The sequence below is a fragment of the Lactuca virosa genome, chromosome 8 (assembly GCF_052849685.1).
Source record: "Lactuca virosa cultivar CGN04683 chromosome 8, Lactuca_virosa_CGN04683_v6, whole genome shotgun sequence".
Lineage (NCBI taxonomy): Eukaryota > Viridiplantae > Streptophyta > Magnoliopsida > Asterales > Asteraceae > Lactuca > Lactuca virosa.
Genome location: NC_136433.1, coordinates 235,947,231 through 235,957,765, shown reverse-complemented (window position 1 = coordinate 235,957,765; position 10,535 = coordinate 235,947,231). Strand labels below are relative to the sequence as shown.

General features: G+C 35.1%; 1 protein-coding gene across 1 annotated transcript; it reads right to left on the bottom strand.

Annotated features, from left to right (window-relative positions):
* Positions 1 to 662: 662 nt before the first annotated feature.
* LOC145129912 (TOM1-like protein 6) lies at positions 663 to 5,089 on the bottom strand. Its single transcript, XM_079064744.1, has 9 exons — positions 4,665 to 5,089; positions 3,993 to 4,071; positions 3,788 to 3,886; positions 3,393 to 3,506; positions 2,784 to 2,947; positions 2,467 to 2,548; positions 2,034 to 2,119; positions 1,631 to 1,930; positions 663 to 1,554 (listed from the first exon to the last, which is right to left on the bottom strand). Exons 1-9 carry the CDS (start codon positions 4,814 to 4,816, stop codon positions 879 to 881), a joined length of 1,752 nt encoding a protein of 583 aa, XP_078920870.1. The 5' UTR covers positions 4,817 to 5,089; the 3' UTR covers positions 663 to 878.
* Positions 5,090 to 10,535: the final 5,446 nt, after the last annotated feature.

Here is a 10,535-nt window from a genome sequence, read left to right as displayed (position 1 = left end):
ACGTAAATTTGGAGAAATTTTACGCAAATCCTACAACAAAATAAATTTGTGCTCGATGCAATTAGTACAACTTTGTTATTTACTAGATCCAATAGCACTCTCAACTTGGTTCTCATACTTTTTTGAAAGATTTATACCGAAAGAATCCTGCATCCCAACTACCTTGTGACCATTCTTTATTTGTTACTTAGTCAAATGTATTATTTTGGAATTAATTAATGATTTAGGTAATGTAAATGACTAATCATAAATTAAACTAATCTATTAAAGTGACTAATTATAAATTATATTGGACTCATAACTTAGGTTTAGTTTCATTAATAATAATGTAGTTTACTTTGAAATTATTAGGCAATGAAAAATGTCGATGTGTTACCTACTCAAACACAAGTATTTGATGGTGGTCAAATATAGTGTTATGATAATCAAATAGCACGCCAATTATATATGCACCTAATCGTACAAGAAATTCTTCTTTTCTATTTATTATGTTGGCCTAGAGTTATCAAGTTCACCATGAAAGCAATCAGTGTCTATCAAGTAAATTGTACTACCTTAAAACGTATCCCTATAAAAACTTTAAAAAAAAAAATCATGGAAGATTTAAAGGATTCTTGGGTAGAGTGTCATTAACTTCTTACCTTTTTACCACCACACCACAGTAAAAATGAAGTTTAAATCTATCAAACTTGTCCATAGATACAAAAACCATATACTCAAACCACAAGAAATGCAAACACAAAACCGGGTTCTTTTTTTTTTTTTTTTTTTTTATGTTCATCTAAATCCAAGAAATCGAATATAAACGAATACACACCCATCACCAATACACAAACCCCACTGTATCAACAATAACACAAAACCTGTTCATAAAGATTTCACTTCCTCCCACCCAACATACTTTCACCCGAAGAACTCCCAGATGTTGAGTTCGGATTGCCAAGTACATTAAGATCTTCAAATAATCTATACGAAGGAATAAACGGTCTTTGACTTCCACCACCACCAGCTGCCGCCTGACCATCTCCACTTACACCGCCTGCCGCCGCCGCCCTGTTAGAATACAAGTTTACTTGCTGTGAAGACGTGTTGTTGATGTTATTATATGAGGGAGTTGGAAACGTGTAAGTCACCGGAGAAGGCTGATACGGGTTTGTGTAATAGCCAGGTGTTGCCGCCCATGGTGGCGGGATATAGCCGCCAGGGGAAAGATTTTGCTGTTGATATTGAGGCTGAACCGGTGGTGGTTGTGGTGGAGGTTGATGTTGAGGTTCGGATTGAGCCCATGGCACAACATAACTGCTCATGGATGGCTGAGGTTGGTGGGGATAGTGTTGCTGCTGCTGCTGTGTGGTGGTGGAAACTGGCGGTGATTGGTCATGTGAGGTGGTGATGGGAGGCGGTGAGGGTGGATTTGGAGATGATAACGTGAGGCTTAAGAAATCGATCATGTCATCGGCTTTTGTTGTGTTTAATGGAGGTGGTGGATCTGTTATGGTTAAAGCCATACTCAATGAAGGATCTGATGTGGGTCCCACTTGTGCTTTTGAATGCCTGGAGAAAAAGAAAAAAAGTTTAACAGAAGCATGTTGCTATTTCATGTATTTAATCCAAAAAAAGGAGAATTTACCTTCTAGCTAACAAAGCAAAGTCATCTTCATCTTCCTCTTCCTCACCATCATTTCCTGATGGTGGCGTCACCGCCACCACCGGTGGAGGTGCCACCACGGACACGGTTGATTTTGAGTTTTCTTTTTCTTCAATTGATTTGATTTGGGGCTCAAGGGTATTATTGGTATTACTTGGTGAGGCGATGGAACTTGTGACTTGAGCAGGAATTGGAGAACCGGATGCAATAGCATCATGTTTTGCAAGAACGGTTTGTAGATTGTCATTTAATTCGATACCTTGACCAAGAAGCTCCTCATCACTACACAAAAAAAATATTAAAATAAAATAAAAAAATAATATCATGAGTCGAAAGCAACTACACATGATACAGTTTTGGGGTTTAGGGTTTAGGGTTTTTGTACCTTGTGGAAGCCAACATTTGCATCAATTTCTTTTGATTTGAACGACATCGGTCAACAACATCAACGATGACCTCATCTTTTATTGCCTATTAATATAAAAAAAGCAAGTCAGAATCACCAAGGACATAACAGGTTGTACTGTGTTTGGAATGATGTCAGTTGGGACAAAAAATTGCAGTTTTTTGTCCCATCAAAAAAGGTGGGATAGGGATTAGGGAGTAGCTATCAAGTCTTTGTGCAAAAGACTTAAATGTCCTTTTCATCTACATCATTGAAAATAGCCCTAAAAAGCTTGTCAGAGCCGGACACAATCCAAAAAGTTGGGATAGGGATTAGGGACACGCTATTGATATCTTGTATGTGGAAAAAGACGTGAATGCCCTTCGCATCTTTATCGTCTGTAATGACAAAAAGAAAAGAAGAATGCACGTACTGCACGATCATTTGGATCAACTTCTTGCAACATCTCAGATAAAAGATCCGAAACATTCCTCATAGACTCAATCACCGACATACTAAAAAAATAAAAATAAAAAAATATTCAAATCAATCCATTATCCACCAAAAATCTATCCATTTATAGCAGTGAGAAACTATTTGTATTTTGATGATAATGCTATAATTGGGTAGGTTTTACAAAGCACAAGGAAGCAATAGGATGAAATGAAATTAGAATGCTATAATAAACAAATAAATAGAAGTATGTTGCTGTTTTTAGCATTTAACTTAAAAGAAAAAACAATAAGACACCTTAAGTTTTCAATCTCGGAAGCCATGGCTTCATCAAGCCTTGTTGTAGAATTACTTGGCATTCCATAATTTGGTTGAGTGGGTCCCACAGATGGATGGGTGACAGGAGGTGTAAATATTGGAGCTGCATCAGGTGACCGGTGAGGGAACTGTACTCCCGCTTGCTGTCCTCGTAAACATAATCCAAAAAAGATTAAAGAATTCTCAAATGACTAAAACGCCCTTAACAAGACAAGCAATCTTGTGGACTTATGGCAATACCAATAGATCTTCACGGGTAATTATGTAATTAAAACTTGGATACTTGACAAAAAAAGGAAATCTTGAATACCCAAATCAACAAAATTTGACATGGGCACTTTCCAAAAATAGGTAATTATTTCATCATTTTAGGAATTTTGATTACACATAAATTAGTTGTCACCGGATGTAAATTCCAACATGTTATTTTTGCTATTAGATATTACAAAATTCAACAAATACTTCTTCATTTTTCATGAATTTTGACTTCAACAAGTTCATGTATTCCATTGCTATTTTTATCGCGATATGCAACTAAAAAAAATCAAAAACACTAAAAAATGATGCTTTTAAATATAATAAACTTACCCGTAATTCATCATAAGCCAAGTAATATTGAGGATATTTTCCTCCGCGTCCACCAAATGCTTCTTGCCATGAATCTAAAAGTACCAAAATTTTCTCCCTTACACGCATGTCCGTCTGCAAAAAATAATAATAATAAATAAATAAAAAATGGAGGAATCATAATTTGCCATGCGTTTGGTTGGCAGGAAACGGAATGGAATTCAACACCACAATTGGATTCCGTTTCCACCGTCCTCTAGGAATAGTAAAATCCGTCAAACATGGAATACGAAGGATTCTGACGGAATTGAATTCCATCCATTTGGAAGCCAAACACCATCATGGAATGGAATCTCGAATTCCAATTCCGTGAGCGTGGGTTTCAACTTCCTTGCTTTGGGAACATTTTGATTTACCTTTTTCTTGACAATTTTGATCATCTCCGGGAGTATATTTCGCTCGGCTATTTGATAATGAACATTGTCACCACAATTCTTTACCATGGTCTCTAAAAGCTACAATCCAAAATCAGATAAATTACTACTAAAATTAGCATTTTTGATGAAACAATCATTTCAAGATTTGTAAATTGTAATTATAATGATTAAAAAGGCGAAATACCGTCAAGGAAAGTAGTTGAACATGGGGGTTCTTGTGTTGTAACCTTTTCTTCAAAGCTTTGACAACATCTTTTACAAGCCTAGAAATTATAAACAATTAAAAACGTAAGATTTTATTGTTACTCAAACTAAATAATAAATAAAAACACAGGATTAACTCTATTTGTTGCAAATAAGCCATAGTTAGTGCTAAAGTAACACAAATTTATCAAAGATGCTTTTTTTTTAAATAAGAACAAGAAAAACAGCCAAGGAAGCTTTATAAATTAATTATTTAAAATAATAATGCATGATTATTACAAACCAATAATTCATAAAAAGTCTTGTGAACGGGGATTTCTGTATTATTTTCTGAAAATCAAGACCATCAATAGACACTGAATATCTTCTCTATTTCAAGTTGCAAACCATGGAAACATGTATAAAACCCTAGAACAAAATCCGAAGGTTAAATTTTTGGGCTTTTAATGAAAGTTATGGATTAATACAGCATGAACTCGACATACAAGTAACAAAAACATTAAAAAACCATATAATATTCCCAAAATTTCCAGTTACGAGTGATTAACAAGAAGTATAAAACCCTAGAACAACATACCCCAAATAAAAATAAGGTCAACTAAATTCTGCGTAAAAATCAAAGAAAGCCGATGATGATGGATACAGATATTACCAAGGATTCGCGTTGATGGTGTCGCAAATATCGATGTTGATAGTCCAATCAGGACCGTTTAAAAATTCGCTGGTGGCCTTATCCACTCGAACAACAGCTGAATTAGCAGATGAAGATGAAGACGATGAAAAAGCTGTGGCGGGAAGCATCATCGGGTCGGGGGTGTGTGGGTGTTTGTAGATTGAAAGATTGGTTATGATGAAAAGGGTTGAAAGAAATTTGTTTAGATAAATCCGAGGGGAAAACGAAACAAGAAAGAAAAGGGATTTCGATTTTTCATGGAAATTTTGCTGGGAAATTTGTTAAAAAGCTGTTTTGATGAGGAGATTCCCAAAGAAAGGCAGCAAAAAAAAGTGCGACTTTTTTGTCTTTTAATAGGTTAGAGAGTTAGACCACTCCAAATTAATTCCTTGAGCACACCACCCCTTTCGTCTCTTTAGATGCAAACCCTTCAATGGTTTTTCATTTTCTTTAAATTAGTGTCGTGTCACTTTTTCATTAAATTTCTATATCTTATAAGACATATATTCATATACTTTATTCAAGAGTGTTTGAATTGCTTATTCAGGTTATGTTTTATTTTTATTTTATTTATTTTACAGAATGATTTACATACTCATCTATTTTCTTTTAATTTATATTTTAATACACTATAAAACTTAAATTCTTAATATTTGGTTGAGAAACACTCATTCCCTCAATTCGTTGTACCGCTAAGGCAAGAGTCTTTTGGTTTATTCGGTTTATTATGTTTATTTGTAAAAGTTTTTATCAATTTATTTGGTATCAAAATGAAATTTAAAAAAATTATCAGATTAGTTTATCTAGTACCAAAACATAATAAAATTACAAGTTATTTTGTAGTGTTTGGTAATTGCTGTTTATATATGTAAAGTAACAAAGAAAAACATAATTGATATATCATATATGTATTAAAAAATATAGGATTATGATAAGGTTAGTATGATAATTTGGTTTAGATAAGATATAAGTATGGGCGTAAACAAGAAGTATAAATTGGTTTTGGCTTTATCTTACTCGGTGTTGTGGTTTTGTGGATTGCTAGTAATAAACTTCTTTTCAAAAATCGAAAGAGCAATCTTATAAGGACGCCAAGTGACATTCAACTTTCTTTTATAATTGGATCAAATATAAAGCTAGATTTAATTTCTTATGTTGGTTTGATTGATGTAATTCTCTTATCTTTTCTTGTATCATTTAATTTTCACTAACATCTTGCTAACTCGTTTTAATATATATATATATATATATATATATATATATATATATATATATATATATATATATATATATATATATATATTGTTAAAAAAAAAAAGATAAGGTATAAGTTGTTTATATAAGTTGGATAAAATTTGACATGTGAAAAACTTATTATTTAAATAAGTACTGATTTCTTATTTTAATAGTTTAAAAATTATTTGTTCATGGCATTAAACGGTAATAAATTAATAAACATTTTAATTATATATATTCCTTTTATTTGTATTATTTTTTAAGGCGTTTGCTTTAAATGTTTACGTGTTCTTTTAGACCATTTTGAATTTCCCAAAAATAAATATAATTAACTTTTTCAGATAAGTGTGTACCAACAATTCATAATTCGTTTTAATTTCATCATAACATTGTGTTGTACCATATTTGTTCTTTTATCATGCGTGGGTATTTTGCAAATATAGTTCTTACTTGTGTTATTCTTTTCTAAAGCTAGTACCATTTATTTTATTTGCTTGAGTTGCTCATTTAGATCGGACGGAGTGGAACCGACATATGTCTGACATCTACTCAACAACCATGGCATACTCGGTCCCTTGAAGGTGGCATGTCGAGCAAACATGGATCAATTGGTATTTTAGTGCCGAGGGGAGAGAGGAGAAAGTGTATGAAGGTTATGTTATTCCTTTTTTTATTTTTTATTTCAAATTTTATCAATTTAATCCACCCTTAAAAATGACATTGAAAGATCGTGTATGCTTAAGAGTCATATTAAAATGATATTGTTAATTAACATATGATCATAAATGGTCACACTAACAACAACTTGATACAATCGATTATTTATTAAAGATTGATTTTAATAAATATTTATAAACTCTTATAATTAATTGGAAATTATTTATTTTATTAAAATAATAACTTTCAATGGCAAGTAACATAATATATATATATATATATATATATATATATATATATATATATATATATATATATATATATATATATATATATGATTTATTAAGTCATGTACAATATTTTATACCTGAAAGACTTATTTGTCTTTTACCAAAAAGTTAATGATTATATTTTATAAACTAATTTATAAAACTTGTAAAGTTTGTATTTTTTTTTTCTTCTGAATGTCGTAGATTGAGAGTGAAAGTGTATGCATGGTCTTTTGATTTGTTTAATCAAAAGCATAACATGTCTTAAGAGCATGGGGGACATGTAACTCTAGGTGCATGAATGCTTAAGTGGTTAATGACTTGTGGGTACTGTTTTAACCTTAAAACCATGCATGAGGCTTTTATTATTGATCATACTTTTGCTCCAAAAAGCATAGATTGTAACATTCGAGAATTTGGTATGTTTCTTTTAACCCCTGTTAATGCAAAAATTATCTCATTATAGTCCCTAGCTAGTACGCGCGGTGTACTTTATGAGTACGCTTAGCGTACTAGCCCGTTTCTCGATCGCGCATGTACCCACGTACGTTGGGCGTACGCAAAGCAGGGACAAACCTTAAGTTTTAGGGTTTGTGCCATATTTAAGCAACTTATATCACCCTTGGACATTCTATTGATCAACCTCCATCACTCTCTACCCTAAAAACGAAACCTTAAGTATCATTTGTGAGTTTTGAGCTTGAAAATGTGTTTTGGTGGTGTTTTTGGTGAAGTAGAAGAAGAAGAACACTTGGAGGTTGCTTGGGAGTAGCTTGAGCATGTAGATCCAGAGTCATCATCATCTTAGCAAGTCATTTGAGGTAAAAAAAAGCTCCCATCTTCATGATTCTTAATGCTATATCTAACTTAGGGTGTTATTTTTGCATTTTTGGGTCTTTTGAGCTAAAGTTGAGTTTATAGTCTACTCCAGAAGCCATGGTGGTTAGATCTTAACTCAAATGAGGCCCCTTGTCCATAAAAATGCGACCTTTGTGAGTTATTTTGGTCCATGCATGATTTGGGTTCTTCGTTATGGTTCCTTTTGAGTTTTGGGTCTTATTAAGTCATGCATGGGTGTAAAGTTGCCAACTTTACATGTTAAGTCACCTTCTAGAATCAGATCTGGAAGTTTGGCATGTTGGCATAACTGAATAAGTGCTTAATGAGTTGGGTTGGCTGTCTGCGGAGTACACGAGGCATTCTCGGCTCGTACGCTGAGCGTACTGGCCCTGGATAGAGTACGCTAACTGTAAGTCTGAGTACGCCCAGCGTACTCATCTGTTTGACTTTTGGGTTGACTTCCTCAGTTTTGGGCCATATTTTGGGCTTTTAGGGATTGGCCCTCGTTGGGACATTGAACTTTTGACTTTGAGCCATGGATAGACTATGAACTTTCTTGGGATTAGGTCCATGATGATTTTTGGGCCCAATTTGGAAGTTGGGCCTTATTAGGCCTTGGGACGCCATTTAGGAATTTGGGCCTTTTGAGCAAATGGGTTAGACCTTGGTTATGGGCCAAGTAAGAAATGGGTAAAATGGTCTTTTACCCTGGATATTGGACAAGTAACTTAGATTCTTGATTATGGGTCGAGATCTAATCATTAATTGAATATTATTTGATGATGTTAGCGTGGGGATTTTCCGGACCAACATACTGAGATTTTGCAGCTTTAGGTGAGTTTCCTCCCTGTTTTTAGCGGGTCGAAGACACCAATGCCGGCCCATGGTTTATTATGTGTAGGATGCTAGTTGTCTACATGACTCTTGCATGTGTTATGTGTTTATATGCTTACCAGGCGGGGCCTAATGATTATATTGTATGCTATTTATCTTTGTGATTTTTATGCATGTTTTTATATGTTTGTATGTATACCAGATTACCGGGCGGGGCCTGATGACCGACAGATCTGTTCCAAGTGAGGCTCGATGTCGGGTGGGGCCCGATGACGGGCGGAGCCCATTTTATGTTTGATATGTATGATATATGGTATTTTGGGGAACTCACTAAGCTTTGTGCTTACAGTTTTTAGTTTATGTTTCAGGTACTTCTGGTTCGAAGGGGAAGAGCTCGGGATGATTGCAGTGCTACCACATTGTTCTGCATTTTATATTACTCTGATGTACTTGGATGTTTATGGATACTTTGATTCACCATGATTTCTATGATGTTGTTTTGGATAATGGTTTTATTAATTTAAAAATCAAAATTTTTAGTCTTATTTTTTGCGGGTGTTACAAGTTGGTATTAGAGCCTTAGTTTGAGGGATTCAGGCATACTCTCCAGTGTGTCTGAACTCAAACTGATGGTTTGGTAGAATTTTTTCAAAAATAAATGTTTTATAAAAAGGGTTTTCTAATAAAAGAGAAAGGGTGTGGTGCATGTAATCAACTGAGCTCAAGTAAGTTTTCCCAAATACTCATACATGTTTTATGATATGCTTTGATGTGTGAATATGTAAATCGCATGATAGTTAGGGCTAAGGATCTGCTCAAGATTTACATGATAGAATGCTAGGAGAGATGCCTTTACATGCCAACTGTATGAGCTTGTAGACTTGCATGCTAGTATTGATCAATTAGTGATAGGATGACATGTTAGGGTTATGCTTATTCCGATTACTCGATGCTCGAATGTTGCTTGCTTTTTAATTTTAGGAGTTCCCATTAGCTTCAACTAACTAGTAAGCGAATATACTAAGTTACATATTGTTGAGACTAAATAATTTTAGAAGGGTAGGTTTTAAGTCTATTGTGCAGCTCTTGTTTGAGTCCAACCGTTGTAGTGTGAGTCCTTTCATTCGAAGAATTATATAGTGTCGGCGATATGTGATTATATTTGTGATCTAGTTAGAAGATGTTAGGGAGAGTTCATTCTGCAGCTGATATCGGGGAGTAGTGTGGTGGTTGCCCTAGGAAAACCTATGAAGAGATTTAATGTTGGGAGCCTTGTCTTGTTGAGGATTTTATATGTGGATAAGGAGTGACTTGGAGGGTTCAAAGCAATCCTTGAGGAAAGTACGGATAGATGTGGAAGTTAGTATGGGCTCGTACTACTTGAAGCAGAGGATCCGTACTCGAGTCAAGGAGAGCTGCGATGAAACCAGGAATCTTGTAGAGTGTGAGACTCCTCGATATATATTTATGCATGTTATGATGGTTTGTATGATTTATTTTCAGTATGGTGACTCTTCGAGGCAGACCGATTATTGGTTCTGGTGCTGGTGAGGGTTTTGGCTCGGGTTCTGGAGTCGGGCAGTTGGATGATCAGACGCGGGAGTTAATTTTGTCTGAGATTACCCGCAACATACTTGAGCAGACTCATGTGATCTTTGGTACAGTCAAGGAGGGCATTTTGGAGATTTTGGATGAGCGCTTGAGCGCTTTTCAGTCTGAGATGGTGGCATTGATGGGAGCTTCCACGTTGAATTTCCGGGAGTTCCGAGCATGTGGGGCTCCAGAGTACTTCGGGGAGAAGGACCCGATCGCGAGCAAACAATGGTTAGCGGATGTCGCTAACACCTTCCGTAATACCAGTTGTCCCGATGGGGCGAAGGTCATACTTGCTTCATGTCTTCTGAAAGGCAGAGCTCGAGATTGGTGGGAGGAGGTTGGGCACTTCGTGGGTGATGAGGCGGTTGATTCGATGACATGGGATGATTTTGTGACTAGATTTCGAGCTGAGTTTGCA